This window comes from Haliotis rubra, unplaced genomic scaffold (genome assembly GCF_003918875.1).
Source record: "Haliotis rubra isolate DU_JTF1 unplaced genomic scaffold, ASM391887v1 Scf750, whole genome shotgun sequence".
Taxonomy (NCBI): domain Eukaryota; kingdom Metazoa; phylum Mollusca; class Gastropoda; order Lepetellida; family Haliotidae; genus Haliotis; species Haliotis rubra.
Window position 1 is genome coordinate 113,625 of NW_025767469.1, and position 24,915 is coordinate 138,539.

The 24,915-nt window shown below is 40.2% G+C and overlaps 1 protein-coding gene and 1 long non-coding RNA gene across 2 annotated transcripts; both read left to right on the forward strand.

The window, feature by feature from the left end:
- Positions 1 to 4,478: 4,478 nt before the first annotated feature.
- On the forward strand, positions 4,479 to 9,041 carry LOC124260150. The gene is made up of 4 exons (XR_006894008.1): positions 4,479 to 4,557; positions 6,072 to 6,200; positions 7,241 to 7,476; positions 8,707 to 9,041. It is a non-coding gene; the product is annotated as an uncharacterized LOC124260150 (long non-coding RNA).
- Positions 9,042 to 13,976: 4,935 nt separating this feature from the next.
- LOC124260134 (low-density lipoprotein receptor-related protein 12-like) lies at positions 13,977 to 21,079 on the forward strand. Its single transcript, XM_046694380.1, has 5 exons — positions 13,977 to 14,270; positions 16,311 to 16,544; positions 17,987 to 18,133; positions 19,134 to 19,360; positions 20,631 to 21,079. The coding sequence occupies exons 1-5, from the start codon at positions 14,189 to 14,191 to the stop codon at positions 20,688 to 20,690; spliced, it is 750 nt and encodes a 249-aa protein (XP_046550336.1). The 5' UTR covers positions 13,977 to 14,188; the 3' UTR covers positions 20,691 to 21,079.
- The last annotated feature ends 3,836 nt before the right edge of the window (positions 21,080 to 24,915 follow it).

Below are 24,915 nucleotides of genomic sequence, written 5' to 3' on the forward strand. Positions count from 1 at the left end.
TATAATTGTACATCATTGGCTTCCACGCCTGTCCTTTGTCTACTCTCTGGCTTCATCAGCTTTCTGCCTAGCCAATTATGTTAATTATGTTGTTTTCTTTGTTACATTGTTACATCCAGTATTTATATACTTCCCCCTTCTTCATGTTCCATTATGCTTGACAACGGTACAAGAATCTGTATCGAAACGTCGCACGCACGAATAAAAGGAAGTTGTTATCCATAAAGTTTGTTCTATATTGTACTTCCCAACTTCTAAAATGCCACTCAAAGAAGTTTTTCGTAGTCATGCTTACACGATAAAAGTATGCTGTAATCAACTTAGGATTCATACTCTCAAGTTAAACAAGAACCCTCTTGCTTTGCAATAACAACAGCGTAATGCTGCAATATGCAAATGATAATACTAGCCCAATATATGCAAATCTTGCTTTAACCACAAAGCCGCTGTGACGACCCAACAGTTAAGCAGTGATTAAGGAAAACACCACAAATCATGTTATTATCTTTCTGCATTAAAAACTGTATAACATCAAATAATGCACAGTTACTTTATTCCAGTAGTATATATTTGAAGTTCCACTTTTTGCATTAAAAAATGTATAACATCAAATAATGCACAGTTACTTTATTCCAGTAGTATATATTTGAAGTTCGACTTCAATTTGAAGGTTGATTAGGTGCGCCATGTATGTCCCTCTGACTGACTGACTGACTGAATTTGGTTTTACGCCGCTTTTAGCAATATTCCAGCAACATCACGGCGGGGGACACCAGAAATGGGCTTCACACATTGTGCCCATGTGGGGATTCGAACCCGGGTCTTCGGCGTGACGAGCCAACGCTTCAACCACTAGGCTACCCGACCGCCCCTGTATGTCCCTCTGGCATGCATGGGTTATCTATCAGTTCACAGTGTAAATAATTAATGCCATCTGTATCAGCATTATGTATCACTTATCACCTGTCAGATAACACTGCACAAGACATATATATACATCCTAACCATGTTATAAAGTGATGTTACGTACATGTCGCAATCGGCCGATTTACTCAACCCAACCACATATATTACTACACCTTGTATATGCCCGTACAAACACAGCATTTCAACATGGCGTCTTTGTGTCAATGTGTGCTGTTCGTGTTTCTCTGTTTGTTCCACGTTAACGGATTCACGCCTCGTGTTTGTAGGTATGAAAAACTAGGATATTGTCATAACGCTACAATATTTACAGATGTTCCCATAATGGTTATCTTTGGTGGATAGAAAACGATTAACGTGTCTCGAAGAAAAACATTGTTAAATCCTTATGTTATATGAAACCTTAAATCCATTCAGATTTATGTCTACGTATGACAGATTTTCTTTAATTAAAAATAATTAACATAATTATTGTTTTGATGCTTTGCGTAACTTTATATTTATAAACACACGCGATATAAGACAATGCGTGCGTGTACCCAGTTACAACTGGTCCGGGTAACCTGTGATGGATGCTGGTTGGTATGTTGTTTTACGCCGCACTCGGCAATACATGTATTCCAGCTATATGGCGGCGGTCTGTCAATTTTCGAGTCTGGACCTAACAATCCAGTGATCACCATCATGATCATCGACCTACGTAACTGGGAACCGATGACATGTGTCAACCAAGTCAGCGAGCCTGACCACCCGATCCCGTTAGTCGCCTATTACGACAAGCATGGGTTACTGAAGATCAATTCTAACCCGGATCTTCACGGGCCTGTGATGGATGTAATCAGCCAACGAAATGGATTGGGTGGTCAGGCTCTGTGACTGGCTGATGACCTATCATTTAACCCGGAATACGTGGCATTGCTCATAATATCAATCTCTGGGTCATCTGATCCTGACTCGATTTTCTACAAACAACACACCTTAATAGTACTGCCAATTTTCAAGGATGAATATAGTAAGCCTCAAATTAGATCAGGATCATGATCAAGTACCAAACGCCTCATTTCCTGTAATATGTATAGCTGTGGGGTAGCCTAGTGGTTGAAGCGTTTTCGATCATCCGGATTCGATCATCCACATGGGTACAATGCTTGCAGCCGATTCCTGGCGTCCCCCCGTCGTGATATTGCTGGAATATTGCTAAAAGGGCCGTAAAATAACACTCACTCACTCAATCACTCCTGTAATATGTACACAAAATAACGACATTGTGTCCACCTGATCCCCTTTCGGCTGTTAACCTGAAAAATACCCATGGACAATACACAGCTGAGAAATGATACTCTGCACTATGCTTTGCATAAGCAGCCTTAGCATTGGCTAAAGTGAGTGAGTGAGTTTAGTTTTAGGCCACTTTTAGCAGTATTCCAGCAATATCACGGCGGGGGACACCAGAAATGGGCTTCACACATTAAAACGCTTGGCTAGACAGTTTGTCCTGGGGGTGGAAGACTGACGGTAGGACCCCGTTCACGAAACATATACAAAGACGTTAAAATGGTGTTTGTTGTTCCCCAGACTGAAACTCCACTTTAGGGATGATAAACAAGGATTGATGGGTTTATACTATGACATGTCTATCCATGTTAGACTGCGGAATGGTAAAAAATTAGCAGTCAGGCCTAGTGAATGCATGCACGCACACGCGCAGATACGCACACACACACACCTCGTTATAGGAGTGACCTACAGTCAGTGGCCAAAAGTCTGTTCGCACCGGTGACGTCACGGCTATCTCTAGCGGAGTCGGGTCCCCTTTTAAAATTCGCGTATCTATGTAAATAATAAAGGTACTCACCTCAAATTTTCAGAATTTAGAGATATGACCCTGTGCTCTTAGGACATCTCGGAGTCGTCTTGGTAAACTGTCATATAGACGACGAATGTAAACGGGACTAAGCCCAGTCCAAATGTCATTCACCACACGGATGAGATCTTGTCTGGAGTTAATGTCACCTAATCTGGCTTTGAGTTGATATTTAACAGTTTTCCATACATTTTCAATGATATTGAGATCTGGACTTTGTGGGGGACACGGCAAATTCGGAATATGATTTTCCTGTTTCCAACGGTTAGCCCGAATGGACACATGACAAGGGGCATTGTCTTCTTGGAAAATCCAATTGCGGTTGACAAAATGCCTGGCAACTACAGGCCACAAGTGGTTATCAAGAATGGCAATGTACTTATCAGTGTTCATGTTGCCATCAACGACAGTTAAAGTTCCCACTCCATACGCAGACACACACCCCAAAACATCACTGAAAACTTCGAATTTCGTTCATGATCGGTACGAACCCCCAAACAATCGGGTCGTAACCGCTCATGCGACTTTCTCCACACATAAACTTTTCTGTCTATCCCGATCTGGACTTGTGTCTCATCACTGAAAATGACATTATCCCACTCATTTCTTCCTCAATGCAATTTTGTCCGACAAAATCAGAGTCTCTCTCTCTGTTAACACGAGAAATGGTGATTTTCTTGCTTACCACATGTCTACGGTACCCCTCAATGAACAATCTTCTTCTGACAGTGCGAGAAGACAGAGTAGTCGGTCCCTGATTGTTATATTTTGCTGTCAAATCCCCCAAGTGTTTGCCGGCGATTTCTTTTCACAAGACGAAAAGCCGTCGTTCGCTTCTTGGTGACGATTTTCGGGGCCGCCCACTTCTCGGCAACGATTTAACTGAACCTCGCTCCCGAAAACGTTTTAAAATTTTCTGAATTGTTCTTGGGTTTATACCTGTCAAATCAGCAATTTTGTAGCTTGATTGGCCTTGCTGTTTCAAGTCAACAATTAAATTTCTTTGGTCAGGTGTCAATTCTCGGTTGACAGGCGGCATGATAGCAGACGACAAAAAATATAAACAAAGCAAGGGAGATAATCGCATATTATCGGTGCTAAACATATTTTGTGACATGTGAAATTTGTACCCCAAATCACATTACGATTGGTGGCTTATCAGCACGGCGAAACGCTCTCAAAGTCAACCTACCCCTCAAGACATGGGCAACGTAACATGTTTTGCGAACAGACTTTTGGCCACTGACTGTATGTTGACCAATCCCATTTTTAATTACCAATTTTACCATTCATTATCATTTAGCCCCTTCACTTTTAGGGGCTGTGGGGTAGCATAGTGGTTAAAGCGTTGGCTCGTCACGCCAAAGACCCGGCTTCGATTCCCCACATGGGTGCAATGTGTGTCCCTCGCCGTGATATTGCTGGAAAATTGCTGAAAGCGGCGTAAAACCATACTCACTTACTCACTCACTCACTCACTCACCCTTCACTTTTAGTTCAGTGGTACAGCTATATAAACAAATTGTTGACAGATTACATGGACCAGCAATGTACAACGTCCCTGACGGTCCGCAAGGACCTCAGACTGAAACTGACCAAGTTCACCAACACCAAACTGGACATGGACATGAACTGTTTCTTGATGCTCGACGCCAAGGTTCCAGGAGGCAGGCTGAAGATAACGGTCAGATCTTTCCACACAAAGTGGACACCGTATTGCACCAAAAACAGCCTCCAGATTGATGATGAAAATGTCAACCCACTGAATGGTAAAAAGGACATTTTTATGGACACTTTTATAGGTATCAGTTGATGAACATTAGGGACCGTTCATAATTTATGGCTAGGGGGGATGATGATGATTTTAAGGGATGGTCAACCATTTTGTTCTGGGGAGCTACGGGGGGTCAGCAATTTTGTACAAACGTACTTGGGGGGTCAGCAATTTTGTACATAAAAATATGTTTAAAACTATGCTCAGAAATTATGAGAAGTGGACGGGGGTGTCATTGATTTTGTACATGACATGCAAGGGGGGTCACTTGTTTTGTGCATAAATTTTAGTGGGGGTCATTTACATTGTACATGCTTCTCCATAAAAATCATCATATCACACACACACACACACACACACACACACACACACACACACACCCTAGCAATAAATTGTTAACGTTCCATTAAATGCCCTTTTAGGTATCAGTTGAGGAACATTAAATATATTGTAGGTATCAGTTGAGGAACAATAAATATATTTAGGTTTCAGTTGAGTAACATTGTACGTGTATATATTTTATGTATCAGTTGAGGATCATTAAATATATTTTATGTATCAGTTGAGGAACATTAAATATACTTAGGTATGAGTTGAGGAACATTAGATATTTTAAGGTATCAGTTGAGAAAAATTACATATATTTTAGGCATCAGTCGAGGAACATTAAATATATTTAGGTATCAGTTGTGAGGAACATAATAAGTATTTTTGGTATCAGTTGAGGAACAATACATATAATTTAGGCATCAGTTGAGGAACATTAAATATATTAATGTGTCAGTTGAGGAACATTACATATATTTTAGGTTTCAGTTGAGGAACATTATATACATTTTAGGTACAGTTGAAGAACATTAAATATTTAAAGGTATCAGTTGAGGAACATTAAATATATTTTAGGCATCAGTTGAGGAACATTAATTATAGTTTAGGTACAGTTGAGTAACATTACATATATTATAGACATCAGTTGAGGAACCTAAAATATATTTAGGTATCAGTTGAGGAACATTAAATATATTTAGGTATCGGTTGAGGGACATTAAATACATTTTAGGTATCAGTTGAGGAACATTATTATTTTTAGGTATGTTTTCATAATGTTTGATGGATGTGGAAGACATTTACAAACTGGATGCATATGGGACAACAATTCAGTCAAGCAAAAACTTTCTGTGTCACAGTCCCAGAACCATATGATTTTCCCTTCCGCCTAGTCCTTTCTGCAAAGCTAAAGCTCTTAATGAAGCAAGTCTAGATTTCCTCCGGTCCATCTCACTGGAGCTATTTTAGAAAGAATTATTTGTTTCCATAAAAATCATATGTATATATACATATATATTCAGAGACAAAGCGAGTGATCCGTTAACATATGCTTTACTACAGTACAATGTATATTGCCCTTTACGCCCAGTTCGGGGGATGATCATTCCCCGACACTTATGCTTGTGATTATTATTTATGACTATGGAAAATATATTTTATTTCTAAGATATTGTATTTCAGGAGACAGCGGTGACTGTGGTGTGGTGACAGACAAAGTGTATACAGCACCAACTGGCTCTGTGACCTTTACATTTAAGACTGATTTTATTACCCAGACTGGCCAATTCGACATCCTTCTGACGGCATTCTGTGAGTAAATGGTATTATATTTCATTTATTAATAATAAGATAGTTTAACATTCATGCACATGCACCTCTGTTACATGACGTGAAGAAGGAACAACAGCCCATGGAATCTTCAATCTCATTAAAGTCAGATCTTTTACTACGATGTGATACCCCTGGACACCTCAGGTGAGGTGAGGTGAGGTGAAATTGGGTTTAACGTCATACTTGAGAATATTAACGTCATATTTCGCTCATATGACGTGCATGCATGTGTATGTGTATGTGTATGTGTATGTGTGGCTGCTTGTACTAGCCCAGACTGAAGCTGGTTTTATAGTGCTAGCCCACTGAGATACCATGCCGCAGTGAAGCATGAATACCCCACTCAGACACATTATACTGACTCCAAGCCGACCAGTCCTTGTTGTACCCATTAATGCCGAGCGCCAGGCGGGGACCAGCAAGTACCATATTTTAACGTATTTTGGTATGACGCGGTCGGGGTTCGAACCCGCGACCTTCCGCTCTCCGGGCGGACGTTCTAACCACTACACCACGGAAGCGGTCTCTGGACACCTCAGTAAAAAGTCGTAAGAGACGACAAATATGATCGGGTGGTCGGGCTCCCTGACTTGGTTGACACATGTCATCGTATCCCAATTGCGTAGATCGATGCTCATGATGTTGATCACTAGATTGTCTGGTCAAGTTTCGATTATTTACAAACCGCCGCCATATAGCTTGGATTTTGCTGAGTGCGGCGTAAAACTAAACTTACTCACTCTGCCGTGACTACATGAGATACAGACTGCCGCTTTATCCATTGATATTTTTAATGAGGCGTCAACAAACAACAAACAAACACGAACACTCCTAGCACTATTGACTTGTTATCAAACAATATTTTTTTACATTTAACTGTTAACAAAATGAAGTAGAAATGATGGTAAAATCACAGACCCCGTGCTTATTCTATAATAAATTTTCCATTCAAATTTGATACCTGATCGTTAAGTTTGTTTCTATTTTTTCATTAGTTATGAATGTCTGTATATTTACAGCCGATAGTCCGTGCGAATACGGCCGATTCAAGTGTAACAACGACCACTGTGTCAGCCCGGACCTCAAATGTAACGGCTACAACGACTGCGGTGACAACTCGGACGAGAACACTGACTGTGGTTCACTGGGAACAGGCCCTATAGCCGGCATTGCTGTAGGCGCCATAGTTTTCATCGTGATCGTGGTGGTCCTGGTTCTCGTCGTCAGACACAGGAGAAGGCACTGCGTTACTGATGTGAGTATGGACAGGGAAGATATGACCGTGACGTCCGTTTGTAGCGCAATGATGTTACTTCGTTATTTGACACGCGTGAAGATCCGGGTTAGAACTGATCTTCAGCAACCATGCTTGTCGTAACAGGTGACTAACGGGATCGGTTGACTTGGGTGACACATGACATCGTTTCCGAATTGCGTAGATCAATGTTCATGTTGTTGATAACTGGATTGTCTGGTCCAGACTCGATTACTTACAGACCGCCGCCATATAGCTGGAATATTGTTGAGTGCGGCGTAAAACAATAACATCTAGGATGAAGGACAGGAAATAAGGAATTGGACCGTTTGTTTGAACGTCATTTCCTACGTGCGCGTGGTTCTCAGTTACCATGCTTCTCGTAAGAGTTTGGGCAATGGGGTAGTCAGTGTGTAAAACTTTAGATTTCATACAGAAGAGTGGTATTCGCTTTCCTGTTTAGCAGTAAGCAAGTCAAACATAACCAAATTTCAAAGTTAGGGATCGACTTTCTTATCAGGGTTATTTTTTATATTTTATAATATAAAACCCAAACTTTTTCACAAGAAATCTAAACGTTTTTCCCATTTTAATGATGCAGGGGCGGTGGTGAAGCCTAGTGGTTAAAGCGTTCGCTCATCGCACCGAAGACCTGGGTTCGATTCCCCACTTGGGTACAACTAGTCTGTCTCACAGTCCCTGAACCACGTTATTTTCCCTACTGCCAAGCTCTCTCTCTGCAGTGCTAAAGCCCTAACTAAAGCAGGTCTAGAATCTCTGGTCTCCCTAGGGCTCCTTTTCAATTTAAATGGGCTTGTTTGTTACTATCAAAATTATATATATTCAGAGACTAAGCATTAGTCTAGGGTACAACATGCGAGGCCCATTTCTGGTGTACCCAGTCGGGATAAAGCTGGAATATTGCTAAAAGCGGCGAAGAATTAAACTCACTCACTCATTTAATTATGCAGATCGTGTGGACCAAAATGTGTTCTTGTCATTGCCATTACCGTTAAACAGGAAATAGTGCATCTTCAACATTAACACCACCTTAAATTAGAAACGTCCATCCTTCAGGAGAAACCATTTTTGCAGATAAACTCTGATTGAAATTTACAGGCGCAAATAGCTTCTTAAGATTGGCGTGTTGTCGGAAATGTTGTTTGGTTGGGGTTTTTTGTATTTTATTATAATTAATATTTATTTATTTAATACGTGTTTGTTTCACAGACCCACTGTCACTCCGGCCCACCAGCGTGTGCTCCAGCAAGCTACCCTTCTCACTTGCAATATGGGTACTGAGTCACAGCAATCTACCCTTCCACCATGTGCTATAGACAGACATTCATACTCGCATCAGTGCACACATGGATCAGTCGATTTCGGTCATGAGATTCCAGTTTTAATTTCCTGTGTTCTTGCTCAAAAAACTCAACAATGACCACAATGTGCATTGCTGTGTCATCCATAATCTTCACCGAGGAATATATAAAGTTGGGATCTGTTGTAACCATAACTTTAGTTTTTGTTGTCATTAAATCCAAATTGGTGGTGTTGATTAATGAGTAGTTGTTTTATAGTGATAAGAACTGACTTTAGTTTCGGTGTAGCAAATACATTTGAATTGATATGTACACGAGTAAAGCATATTTTATAATCACACAGACAAGTATTGACCATATTAGACAACAGCATCATGTTACACTGGCGGTGTAGACCACTCCGAGGATTAAGTATTCGCGCGTGTGTACTTACATGCGTTTGTGTGCCTTGCGAGGGAGTTATTTATAATGTAGTAATTCTTATCTGTAACCACACTGAAGACAAATATATATTTACAACTTGTTGGAATCTGACGTTAGATAACATATGAAAAGAAACTGCTTTGTTATTGTATTGCGTGTCATGGTTACGTACTGCTCCATCATAAGATGAATCATCGTCGTCGTCGTTGTTGTCGTCATCGTCATCATAATCATCGTCGTCGTTGTTGTCGTCATCGTCATCATAATCATCGTCGTCGTTGTTGTTGTCATCATAATCATCGTCGTCGTCGTCATCATCATCATCGTCATCATTATTCATTGATTCAGTTAAAGGCAAGAAATAACCATAATCATTAAACTAAAACAGCGTACTAATTGACAAACTGTCCTCGGTTTCCATACAATTGTTCAATTGTTTTCATCATGTACTCACTGGATCCGTAATCATTCCTACAAAATACAACGAATCAGGATCGGGGACTGGTGAGGTGAGGTGAAATTGGGTTTAACGTCGCGCCTGAGAATATTTCGTTCAGATGACGACGTGCATGCGTGTGTATGTGTTTGTGCGGCTGCTTGTACTAGCCCAGAGATACCATGCCGCATGAGTGAAACATGAATACCCCACTCAGACACATAATACTGACTCCGAGCCGACCAGTCCTTGTTGTACCCAGTAATGCCGAGCGCCATGCAAGACCCAACAAGTACCATATTTAAACGTCTTTTGGTATGACGCGGTAGGGGATCGAACCCGCGACCTTCCGCTCTCCGGGCGGACGCTCTAACCACTACACCACGGAGGCGGTCCGGATCGGGAACTGAATGAGTGATGTCATATCTCCTCGCAACCGGCTATTGTGGCACGATAATGCCAGGCACTATATACAGCAACGCACTACAACTGTCAACCTTTCTTGCACTCAATTGGGGCGGTGGGGTGGCCTAATGGTTAAAGCGTCCGCTCGTCACGCTGAAGACCCGGGTTTGATTCCCCACATGGGTACAATGTGTGAAGCCATTTTAATGATAACAGATGACTTTTGTTAAAACAAGGTGTTTCATCTGTAACGCGGACGGCGGGTGACCCAGTTGTGCATTTCGCAGAGTAACGTCCCTTGGACACGCCAGGAACCTACAATGTTATGTTTCTTGTTTTGTTTAGCATCACGCCCCTAGGTTTCATCACAAACACCTGCATTGCTTCGGGACTTCCTCCCACTGTAACCTAATGAGCTACGACTTGTGTCTTGTCCAAGCGGCCTTAAACCTTATTTAGTATCTCACGAGGGGATAAGTTCCCGAGTTCACCTGATTTATAATAGTGAGATCAAAAGGATGAAACCGGATGTTCGAAATCTAACGCCATAATCGTACATAAACGATCATTACACAACTCAGATCATAATTTTATACTGATAAATACCCGTATGTAAGATTGCAGCACAAACATCATAAGCAGGCATTTTCACCAAAACCATATGGTATTTCATTTATATCGCAATGGACAGCAACGGAATGCACTGGACAGAATTAGGCTTTGAAATAATGAACCGAATTCAATCTACATCACGGGGCCTTAAAAAACGTGAGCGAAATCTAACTTAGATTGAGGAGGGGTGGTTACGTCGTTACATCCCTTTCCTTTATGTAGTTTAGGGTGGGAGGAAGGCCCGAAGTGACGCTGCAAGTCACGAGGCGTGGAAGCCATGAGTGGCTGTTTATTACAAAACTACAAACATACTGTGGGCGAATCTACATTCTAACCCACGCTCATGTGTTTCGGGAGTGTCCAAGGGACGCAATTCTGCATAACGAATAACGGTGCTTGGGCCACTCTTGCCGCGATCATTATAATAACGGGTATAATTTCAAGCGGGTTCAAATAATTGTGATACTATTTTGTATTCTTCTGATTTGCTCTTGCGTTGACATTTTATATTTAACGGGCATTAAACATAAAGTTGAAATAATCATTTAAGTTTTCAGAAACAGACGCCACTGTGTAGAGTAAGGTGACGCCTGGTTAAGAGATAACCAGATTCTAACATACGGGCCAAGTACGCGATAAAATTGACATCTCAGTCTACATCTATCTATGCGTGATAAGGTTTGTAGGTACATGATACAGTGTAACCACGAGCTTTATCGATATCCATGTCATAAAAAGCATATAATAGTTATACTGTTTGTATTTTGACGAACTTAATCCATATTCGTTTATTATTTACATTTAATATTCACGATACACAGTTTCAATTTCTTTGTAATATAAGTCATTCTTGCAATTATAAACGTTAAGATGTAATTTCTTTGAGTGAAGTAAATGATTAAAATGATTAAAATACATTGTAAGAGTAAACAGACCAATTGATAATGCAGTTGCAGATGATATCATTGATATGAAGACCTTTAGAAACGGATTAAATTATATTGTTGGAGTGAACAGCTGGCTTTATGATATAGGTACATATTTGTAGCCTTTAGTCCCTGTTAGTTGGGATCATCTCTATAATTATTCCTGAATACATGTTTATCGAAATGGTTTAAATATTATCCATTGTAGTTGATAAACAGTGTCAAAGATAGCCCCATAACACTCATGTAAGTCCCATCATCATGGACGTCGAAATCAGCGTTTCCGTTGAACCCTGTTTGAGCGATATCTTACACATGGAGCATTGTCATGGTAGTACTTCTGGGGTATTCGACAGCAAATCGGTATATCGACCGAATTCTTCAACGTCACCTTCTTCCGATTATCGATCGACTGAGGGAATTGGTTCAACGTTACAACGCTACACACATCTTATTTCACCGTTGAATTCCTTCATAATTCAAAAGTCCATATCTTGACGTTGCCGTTGAGATCTCCAGTACGGAGTCACCATATGCAAAAGACACAGACAAAATGGCCAAGGTGTTGCAGGAAGAAAGGAAAAACAATTCCACAGGGTACAATCTGCTGATGTATTCAGCTATATCACGGTGTACCACCTCTGTGAACTGTTGTTCGTGAGGTGTATCATGAAGTGTTTTTAAATTACCAGAAAACAAAGAATTACAATGGATAATACAGGCTTGTTTCAGTATGCAGAAAGTCAGACAGAGTAACACTTAATCCTAAAGAATCTGAAATCATATTAAAAAGGAACAGACGTCATCAGGCTATGACTGGTGCAACTGGGAAATAGAGTTTTGGCACTCTTAACAGTAAATAAAAGATTTAGCAGACAGTTAACTCGAAACCACACGATCAAATAGATTTTACTTAACGAATAAATATAGCCTTTATAAACAAAGTGTAAGTTGCGCCTTAATCACCTCCATGTCTAGTTCAGTGAAGAAACTCAAACTGCAATATATTTTAAAATATCACAAATCATCAAAAGGCACTAGTTGCACAAGAAATATAGCCTTCATTTTCAGCAGAATCCCTACTTATTGTCAAAAAAACACACAAGACAAAAATTCAAAATGATCAAATGGCGCCAGTTCACCAAAGGACTGATCCTTCTAGTTTCATAAACAAATATTCAGCAGCTTCTAAGCTCTGCTCAGCAATAGGAAAACAGATATAGGACAAGACGTACGGGCGGACATGTTGTGGTATGTTTGCTCAATTTTATAAACCGGGGGATAATATATGTTATCATGATACCAGGGTACTGACTTGACATGAGTAGTCTTAAGGTAACAGTACAATATTACGCTGCAAATAAGAATCTATAGATATTCAACCACAAGCCTAAATAATGCTTTCCTCGCCGTCAAATGACGTTACATATTCTTTAAATGTGTTAAACAAAAATAACTACAACGATTTACGTTATATGCGTGTTATTATTAGGTTTTATGTTTTGATCTTTAATGAGCACGTTTGACTGTTTTGACGCCAGGTGTTTACGTACAGCAAATACAAGAACATAACATATTAAGACACCCCAGGACTGGCTGACTGACTGAGTATGGTTTTTACGCCGCTTTTAGCAATATTCCAGCAACATCACGGCAGGGGACACCAGAATTGGGCTTCACACATTGTACCCATGTGGGGATTCGAACCCGGGTCTTCGGCGTGACGAGCGAACGCTTTAACCACTAGGCTACCCCACCGCCCCAGACACTCCAGGAAGAATCGAAACACTATCTATGGATTTTTAAAGGAGAGACTGGATTGAATTGTTTACTATATTTATTTTGTTTGATTTTGTTCTGGTTGAGGCTTTTTGGCTTCACTTATCATCTCGTCATTTATAATGGACATTTATCTACATCAGTATACCATCAGTACACATGTAGTATCTACACTAATCTACACTAATCTAGTGTCAACAATTGGTGTGGCAGACAAAGGCGGTAACGAACTCGATCAACTCTCGATTACACAATGTATCGAACAGCTCAATGTACAACTAATATAGCATGAATATCGACTTTAATGTGTGTGGCAAATTTGTGTAGTTTAGCAAATCGTTGTAAGTGTGTTTCGGGGATACCATCAGTACCATCTCGAGGTTATAAGCAGTTGTCAATACAAATGGCGGCCGTTACTGAATGAAAAAATTACTTCCGGTGTCACCGAGGTCACGGTCATCCAATCAAAACGAATAACACCCTTGTGACGTACGGATTTTAGAAATACTATCTCACCGGTATCTTCACCGCGTGGGCAATAAATGTATTTAGCAACCGAATCATGAAATTTCATAACTGCAAACCTTCACTCCTTAAAGCGTAATATTTTTTCTACAATTCTGAGGTGAAGACTTTGGATCCCGACCAGTATGTTATGGACTTGATAACGTTGTACGTGAGTCTGTGTTATCATGTGTCTCTGAACCCAAGGCTAAGTCACGTGGCGTGTCGCTGTGATATATATCATGGTTATGCGGCAACGATTATTGATGTGAACTTATGAACATCTACATCTACATCCTGGGCATATGAAAATGGTTCCACTCTATCTATGTTTCGCTGTTGCAACGCTCTGGTTGACCACCTCTGACGCTCATTCTCCCCACGTCTGTGAGTACTCAGGAGTTTCCTAATAGCTAAGTACATAGTACAGATACAATCTGGTCCAGCAGTCTGTGGTTTGTTTAAATCATTTATAGAGTGCACAACAAAGTTTACACTTTTTGTAGGCAAGACAAGCTTATCTTTTTTGCCAACATTTGTGACTTTTATTCATTCATTCATTCATTCATTCATTCATTTGATCATTCAACCCGTGAAGATCCGGGTAAAAATTTATCTTCAGTAACCCATGCTTGTCGTAAGAGGCGACTAGCGGAATCGGGTGGTCAGGCTCGCTGACTTGGTTGACACATGTCATCGTATCCCAATTGCATAGATCGACGCTCATGCTGTTGAATGTCACTGGATTGTCTGGTCCAGATCATTTATTCATTATATATATATATATATATATATATATATATATATATATATATATATATATATATATATATATATACGCACAAAATGTCCAAAATAGTATAGGTGTTCAATCATAAAATTACGTAGATAATAAAACAGAATGCCTTTTTTTCTCCAACATGTTTCGTTCTTTACTGAAGAACCTGAAGAGTTCTCCCTGAAGAGTAAAGAACGAAGCGTGTTGGAGAAATAGGCATTCTGTTTTTATTTATCTACGTAATATATATATATTAAGTAACACCAAACATTGCCGTCGAGTGCGAGCTCATCTATGATCTAACAAGGGAAAGAATAACATTGATTTTTTTTAAAAACTGTACCATTATGTTTGTCATAACATACCGAGGGTATTCCTAGTTAGAACTGGTCCCGAGAAACTTTACCCCAAGCGACATAACGGGTAGGGAAGTCAGACAATGTGATTTGTTTGACAGCATTTTAACGACGTGCTCATTATATCAACCACTGGATTGTCTGGCCAAGACTCGATTTTTGCACGCTGGACTGTTGCTGAATGCGGTTTTAAAGAACAAGCGTATTCATTTAAGGGGTCTAGAGAATGGGTCATTCCATCCCGTTAGTCGCACGGGTTGCTGAAAAACAACTCTCAACCCGATCTTCATGGTTCTGATAATCAGTGCTTCATAAACGTGATAATTAGTGATTCATAAACACATGATTACGACGTACAGTGGAGATAGCTATATATATGCACCTTTTTTACAGTGATCGGTAGCCAATATTACCGTTATCAAGCAGGTGATATAGATATAGAGAGGTTATGGGGATAATTGACGTATGATGGCAGATTGGTGTTCAGACAACACATGAGGTTGTAACAAAGACCTTCTTGATCCATAGGGGGGCGGTGGGATAGACTAGTGGTCACGCCGAAGACCCGGGTTCGATTCCCCACATGGGCAAAATGTGTGAAGCCCATTTTGGTGTCCCCCCGCCTTGATATTGCTGGAATATTGCTAAAAGCGGCGTAAAATCAAACTCACTCAATCACTCTAGATCCATAGAGTTGTCTCTCTTGTACACCATGCCAACTTCTAAATGTTCAAGAACTTAATCAGGATATATCGGAATAGTGTAAGATTCTCAGCTATTAGTCGGGGGTTTCTCATGGTTATTAAGATGGTGTCGTATTTCGTCTTGCGTTGAGTGTAGTCAGCTATCGTGGAACAAAGGGTATTAAAATATATAAGGTATGTATTTCAAAGTTCTTTTCCAAATAACTTCGGGCGAACATTGTAACTCAGTATTGCAGTATGGTTACAGAGTGAGTGAGTAAGTGAGTGAGTGAGTGAGTTGGGTTTTACGCCGTTATTAGCAATATACTAGCAATATCACGGACGAGTGAACGCTTTAACCACTGAGCTACCCCGCCTCCCCTACGAGCCCGCCTCCGCGGTGTAGTAGTGGTTAAACGAGACCGCCTCCGCGGTGTAGTGGTTAGAGCGTCCGCTAGTACAAGCAGCCGCACATACACATACACACGCATGCACGTCGTCATATGAGCGAAATATTCTCAAGCACGACGTAAAACCCAATTTCACCTCACCTCACCTCCCATACGATTACAGATATAGCATCACCACATTTGTATGTATATGTTACCAGATTATATGGACGCAGAGTGCGGGTCCAGTATAAGTGTCACGAATGATGTGAGAGTGCAGCTGGCGACCAACACCCACCTTCTCCCCAACTGGACATGCTCCACAAGTCTGGAGGCGCATACAGACGGTGACCAGTTGCTGGTCCGGATCAGAAATCTAAACACATCACCGTCTGTTGACTGCAGTGAAAACAGTTTGAAGATAATCGATACTGACGAACACATAGATATAAACGGTTAGTCCTACATTAAGCCCATATTTAAGCCATGTTTGCGACGTTGGTGTAGTTGAACTACAATTGATTACATTGGCTATAATCACAGCAAAATCTAATTGTACTTGTTTCTTCTTTAACGCCAAATTTAACAATCCAGTGATTGACATCATGAGCATCGATCTACGCAACTGGGACACGATGACATGCGTCAACAAAGTCAGCAAGCCTGGCCATCCCATGACGTTAGTCACCTCATGCGACAAGCAGAGGTTGCTGAAGGTCTGTTTCCAACCGGATCTCCATCGGTGCCTATTCGTATGGAATTAGGTGAACAGTATAATGGCCTGATCTGGGTCAACTTAGGGTGGTGTTACTTTGTCGATAATTTGAAATAATCCACTTCTGTACAATTAAACATCTTCCGCTTTTTAAATATTAAATCACTGCAAGTGGCTACTCTATTCTCGTCCATGCGGGAGTTTTACTGCACGGTGTCAAACTAAACATCCAATAATTCCTATTACACACTAATTATGTGGTTGCCGGTTGCATCAATACTGGAGGTTGAAAAAACAGTCCACTTTCTGTGACCCTGTTGTAATTATCGTAGCAAAATGATTACTTCCAGATTAACAAACTTATTCGCTTGAAATTGCCATTGAATAATTATCACGTCTATTTTTGGACAAATGCATGGTTTTATTGGATTGCCATTTGACTGAAATTTATTTACCGCTCTTCGAGAATTTCATACATCGACTGACGCCACGACAGATCTGCAGTAAACATGCACTTCCTGTTGATTTGTGAAAGGGAGATAACCGTGAGAAACGGAGATAACCGTGAAAAACGGAGATAACCATGAAATTCGTTTATAGATACGATTCCTGAACACACTAAAGTCCTAATTATGTTAAAACAGTGGTGGGTTTGGAAGATATGGGTGAGACCTTACACCCCTTCGTGTATCCCACGAATACCTGGGGTTTTGAAAAGCCTCAATTCTCTCTGAAGGCATGAAAGAAATCTTTGATCGGGATTTCGAATCCATGTTTGTCCTGATTATGTTTCCAGGCCTGTCAACAACAAACACTATTGGTTTCACCCTGTTGGGTGCCGTTGTACAAAGCGATCTTAACGCTAATGTGATCGTAACTCCCGTACCTAAACATAGACTTACGACTGTCGCTAAGGCTGCTTGTACAACAGCACCCTGCTTTATTTAGATCGTTCCTCTCTCCACATATCATCCCCTTTACAGGGCGATGGGGTAGCCTAGTGGTTAAAGCGTGCGCTCGTCACGCCGAAGACCCGGGTTCGAATCCCCACATGGGTACAATGTGTGAAGCCCATTTCTGGTGTTCCCCGCCGTGATGTTGCTGGAATATTGCTAAAAGCGGCGTCAAACTAAACTCAGTCAGTCAGTCAGTCCCCTTTACACTACACCTCCGTTGTTCCAGGAGAGCACGGGGACTGTGGTTCCACACCACCAGTAAGGACTTTTGTCACCAATGGAAGTTCAGTGACGTTTGTGTTCAACACAGATGGCGCGAACCAGGATGGCCAGTTCGACATCCTCGTGACATCCTTCAGTCTATCTATCAATGGTACGTGCATGTTTGGATATCAATAAAATTTCAACTAGATAAGATGATACGTTATGGCCAGTTTGGTGTGTTCCCGTTTTCTCATATCCCAAACCAATCAAATTCAACAAACAAACATATATATGAAACATTTCAAGTTTCTCTTAAGGACTCATCTGTTCCGTTTGTACTTTAAAAGTGACCTTGTACTGCCACCAAGTTTTTACTTTTCCTTGACTCTTGCATGCTCTGTGAGCACGCCTCATTTGAGTTTAGCGCAATATAAATGGACATTACATTACTTACATATATTCAATGATATTTTTCTTTGAAACTGAAGGTGTCATCACTGTTTTTCTTAGATCCATTCATATAATTTTAAACACTATTTTGTCGTTTAGGACTAAGAACTATGTTTCAAAAGATAATTGAGGAAGATTACATTCTGGCATTAACACTCTGGCATTAACAATTTATCGGTCTGCCGTGGGGATGCTAACTGACCATTTCAACAAAAACTGACGTACAAATGAAAGTACACACCTGATGCTTTGGTGACATGTTTTCCTTAATACAGCGTAATATTTAGAAAAGTGTTTTGATTGTGACTCAAACATTGTGTACGTGTTGCAATAACACCATAGATATCGTACCCAATTGGAACATTGCCAACAAAATATCGACGTTTTTTAAGAGTCTCAAACCACCAGGTGTGTACTTTCTTTTGTACTTCAGTATATTTATGTGTTATAATTCATTTGCCCGAAAAAGATTGAAATAGTCTCTGATAACAGTGTGTAAGATTATATCATAATTATTCAAATATCAAATGAATTACGTTAGTTCAGGTACGCTGTATATGTATGTATTGCACGATTATCTAGAAATGAAGCCAGGGTTCGGATATTTCTATTTGAATATCTTATGTAAATATGCTATGATAAAAGATGAGTTCTTCAAATCTACATTAACGTATTCAACCTTTATTCGTGGTACTGAATCATCAGAAATGTCTATACAGGTACGTGCTCCAGTGATCGCTTCCTGTGCGATAACAGCCGGTGTGTGAGCTGGAGCGTCGCCTGTAACGGCTTCAACGACTGTGGCGACAACAGTGATGAACTCGACGTTTGTGGTATTGGGGTGGCCGCCATAAGTGGAATAGCCGTGGGATCGTTTGTGTGCTTCGTCATATTGCTGCTTATCATCATCAGTAGAGTAAGACGGAAGCGCTTCAGAAGACGTCAGGTAAATGTCTGGAACTGTCTTGGAGTGGTCGGATGAGTGAGTGGATGCGTGGGAGGGGGAATATGTGGGTAAGGGAGTGAGTAACTCGTTGAATAGATGAAATGGTGGACGGTTGAACGAATGGCTGAGTGGCTGAACGAGTGGGTGAGTGGTAGGATGGGTTGATGGGTGGTAGGATTGGTGGGTGAGTAGTCGGGTGGGTGAGTGGGTGAGTACTCAGATTGGGTGGTAGGGTGAGTGAGTGAGTGGCTGAATGAGTAGGTGAGTGGTAGGATGGGTTGGTGGGTGGTAGGATTGGTGGGTGAGTGGTCGGATGGGTGAGTGGATGAGTACTTAGATTGGGTCGTAGGGTGAGTGAGTGAGTGGCTAGATGGGTGGGTGAGTGGTAGGATGGGTTGGTGGGTGGTAGGATTGGGGGGTGAGTGGTCGGATGGGTGAGTGGGTGAGTACTTAGACTGGGTGGTAGGGTGAGTGAGTGAGTGGCTAGATAGGTCGGTAAGGGAGTGAGTGACTGGTTGGATAGGTGAATGGGCGGGTGGGTGGGTTGTAGGATGGGTGGGGAGTGAATGGGTGGGCATAATGGCAAGTAGGTTCATACTATTCTTCTCTGCAATCAACATTACTCTAGCTATTTCCCCGTCGTAGCAAGGGAAACAGGTGGTTAATGTCATGAGCACAGAACCATACTGTCCGGGTACATGACAGTTTGTCCAGGGGACAAATGTTCTGGACCACAATCTGACCAGTTAATGGAAGGGACTTGGCAAACATACATACGTTTGAAGATTTCAGCCATGGGGTTTTTCACATGTTCCACGACGACGTACGACCGGCAGGGCATGTCATGTTACCCTTTGAGCGAACACCTGGTGTCATAACTGATATCCAGAGATCCACTCATATAAACTACGTCCAATGCAATCTGTTTCGATAGGTGTTCGATACTGGTCATTTTCCAGCGTTTAAGTTTTATATACATGTAAAAGTATTTAACTTCATACTACGAGGGCCGGTGGGGTAGCCCATTTCTGGTGTTCTTCGCCGTGATATTGCTGGAATATTGCTAAAGGGGGCGTAAAACCTCACTCACTCACTCACTCACTCTCACTCACTCACTCTCACTCACTCACTCACTCACTCACTCACTCACTCACTCACTCACTCACTCACTCACTCACTCACTCACTCACTCACTCACTCACTCACTCACTCACTCACTCACTCACTCACTCACTCACACTGATACTACCATTTGACCGAACTGTTGCAGGCCAGAAGATCAACGGATGTCCAGACCAAGCCTGGATACGGAACCTTATTTAACGGATAAAATCAGCCCACTGACCAGAATACAGACTGAATACATGAACAGACACCAAGTTGAACTAGTTATGGAAATGACCAACGGCTGCCTGTGTACTGAGAAGAACATCGAACAGTGGGCAGGTTCCTTGCAGATCCTACATATGCAGCTGTCATCACAGGATTAGACTGCTGATTGAGAATAGGAACTGACCTTATTATGTCCATACATTGTGTGTGTGTATGTGTGTGTGTGTGTGTGTGTGTGTGAGAGAGAGAGAGAGAGAGAGAGGGAGGTGTGTCTGTATGTGTGTCGTTGTGTCTGCATGTGTGTTCTTGCGTGTGAGTGCGTGTGCCTTTGTGTGTGATGTTTACCTGTACATATCAACCTGTATACAGTAAAAATGTGATACCGAATGCAACTCGTTGGTGTCGACTATTCAAACAAAGAATCGTACACAGGTCATATGTACATGAATATATAACTATACTCCAAAAGTATATCCCCGTGTTTGTCAACGTGAAGTCTTGACGTGCCTTTGCATGTGTTTGTGACAAGTGGGGGGAGGGGGGGGATAAGTAAACACCTGGTATCATCACTATTTGATAGTGAATTATAAAGCATGCAAATGATACAGAAGTAAAAGGAGAATTGTGATATGTCTGTAGTTATATTACCAATATTGGTGGAAGATTGCTGAAATCAACAAACAAGGACCCAAGTCAATAATACAAGAACAAATCTTAAAGTTTGCAAATACTTAAGGATGTCTCCAGCTAGCTGTTTGTCATAAAAGGATGTTATTTATCTTTACGACCTTCAACAATATTTGTGGTCGCTACATATCTCCAAATCAAAAATGTACAAAATCAAGAAATTAAGACCTGGTTGTGTCGAACTCGCGGTGACCAAGGTAAAGGATGTCTGGGCTGACAACCAAGGTGATTTTCGGAAAATCAAGTTATCTTTGGTTAACTAAACTAGTGTCCAAAAGAAACGATACCACGTGTTGCAAAGATCACTAAATTAAAACAAAACAACAGACATTTCAAATTGATATCTTTCATTAGATAAATGATTTTACGGCATGTGTACAAAAAGTCATGGCAATCAAAGATTTACAATCATTAACACAGGGCTTTAAACGAAGTGTGGTGCCCAAAATTGAAATTTCATTTTAGCACAGTGGAGGAGGCTAGTGAGGGTAGTCTCTGAAAACAGTCTTAACGCCACTTTAGTACCGGGTATGTCCACCAGCAGCTTACACCCCTGGCTGCCGAGCTTTTTGCCAGTTTTTTTTCGCACATTTTCATACGGTTTGAAAAGTGAACGTTGTGCGAGAATTGCGCTCGCGTGGTCCTGGATCTACGTACGGCTATAAAATTACACAGAAATGTAGAATATTAAATTTCCTATCCGTTGGTATAAATATAAGTGCAACTACCTTGGCAGTTTGAGAAATAGACACTGCTAAATGTTGTCCAAATGTTTGTTATGCGTTAAAAAACAGTAAATTTATCCGCTTTTTATCGCGCACCGATAAAAGCACTGTGCTACGAATTTATTAATGTGGCATCTTTACGGAAAGTGTGAGCGAAGAAAATACAGCCTGATATCTGAACGACATAAGTGTATATGAATTGGGTTTATTTGCTTGTGCATAACGTTATACGCTCAACATTAAAAATGACTCACAATAAGTGTCAAAAAATGGATTTTCTTCTATGACGTCAAACGACGACAGAGAGGTCATACACGTATAATGATAAGGGGGCATAACTCCGTTATTCGTAACACTAGGTCAATGTAACTCAGGTCAATTGGAGAAAATTTGTTGTGAATACGGACGCTATATTTTCGTTATTTTATGTTTATGGTGAACCAAACTATTACAGTTCAAAGTTCCCCAATGTGAGCGGATGCAGTTTGGTAGTTTCACAATTTACAAGAAAAATGACAACGTCTTACATGTGAAAGCACGTAATAGCGATTTGGATGGCCCTATCCGATATTTAAGTTAGTTCTTAGATTCCCATATTCTCCTGTTTGTGTAGATGTAATTTGACTAATTTTGCATTGTTATTACCAGAATACTAGCCATATCTTCAAATGTAAGGAAATTGCTGAAAATATCACAACATTTTAGTTGACGTCATTGCTTGTTTTATGCATTTTGCGACGTCGGAAAAGGACGACATTGGTATGCTGATTAGTATATATCTCACCTACTTTCCATTAATTGTATAAAAGGTCTCGGCTTCTATGTCAGAATTTAACACTCTATTAACAAAACATAAAATGACTGATTTTTCCATTTAAATAGTGTCCTGAATATATCATCAATTAGACGGTTTGACAGTGTATCTTATTGTGAACAACACGCGCACCTGTTTGGCATCAACTTAACATAAATAAAAATAATATTTCTCAACACCCGAATATTTTGTTTGGGATAAGAAGTTTGTTTGTTTATGATTATGTAGCTATTTCTCTTCATACGTATGCAATGAAAGATGCAAAAAGATAGCTTTTTATATATGGAACTATATATTAGAATATGGATGTAAGATTTGTCCGAATTAACACAGATGGTATATGAGATGGTATATATATATTCAACAATTTTCCTATAAATGTAGTTAGAGTTTGATATCCTGTCATCGCAATATTATTTAATTGAATATGAATTGATTATATTATCGAAAACAATGATAGAGAATCATAAAACGTTTCCAACAAACGCGCACCTGGCCAATCAATATGCATTATTCTTTTGTCTATAAAACGACACAAATTTATGCAATGAACAAGACAATTCCTTTAAATATGTGTGCATATACATTTCATACCATATATAAATCATTTTCATTAATATTATCAGTTTTACATATAAGGTTGAATTAAATCACCGTTCATTAACCAGTTCATATGAAATTGCAATATTAGTCCAAATAAATTGAATAGGAACTAAAGTAGTTGCAATTATGGCTACGTTTGATCGTCTAACACTTGTGTAAAGGTTTAGAATATGGTGTATTGCACTAAATATGTCAATTTCTTATGTAAATATGATGCAAACAATCAAAAACTTTCAAAGAATATAACACCGTAAACCCTATACGCGCGTATGATATGATATTGAACAAGGCTAAATGTGGATACTGAAGTCAGTTTCATGAAAAAGTATCTGAACTATACGCAAAAATACACCATAATACTGACAGTGTAATCGGAAGGATTGGGCGATTGTGTTTACTCTTGTTCAACCGACCTTCACCTCAAAGAAATTGCCTAATATGTACAACAATGTTGACGTATGACATCACTACCGCTGACCGATTTCTTACAAAATGGCGGCTTTGCTGACAAGGGTACACAGGATTTTGCAAGGTCCCTTCTATTGATTCAGGGATCGTTTGTCCATAAATATGACATGTAAGTAATCAGAATGATTCTGACTATCTGTGTATTGTTATATGTTTTTTATCGTTTTCACTATAAGTAAGAGAAAAAGCCAGAAATGCAGATAATTACCGTTGTCGTTCTGCGTGATTTTGCGTCAGTCATGGCGTCACGCTGCATGGAAACTTTGATAATTTTTCATGAATTATCAAATCATTGCATTGTATCTATTTATAATTTCCTATTTCTTGCTACGATACTCTTTCCATGCATATTCCAAAGGTATTGAGCCATTGCAAGCAATGAATAGACGGATGAATGTTGGACAATTTCAGAAAATGCTAGACAGTGTAAAATAGGTTTTTTGTCTTTGTTTACATTTCGAACCAGCGCAGTCTTTCGAGCACAGCGTTCGTTTTCACACCCAATATGTTTCGTCTGATTTTATCTTGACAGTTGGCATTGGTGTCAAAGACCAGTTGCAGTTTGATTCTAAAATGTATGGGGAATTCATTGATGCATTTTTCGAAGCTAAATATGAAATATACGTGATGTAATAGGCGTCTCAATACCGGCCTTCGCGAAACGTGATTTTGTAAACACTATCCAATATGGCGGAAAGCGTGTAAGTGTATTTTCGAAAACATCCCAACCGATTCTAGATTCATCGGCAACGTTTCAGAATTATCATTAGCGATTTCATGTAAAAGTGATATCAGTGTTCATTAATATGTTATTTTTTAAATTCAATACTCCCAGTAATTATCCGATTTTCACATTACAAAACATATAGCAAATAACGCTGTGAATCGCGATTTCGTACTGTGTCAGAAATGGCGACATCTTCGAT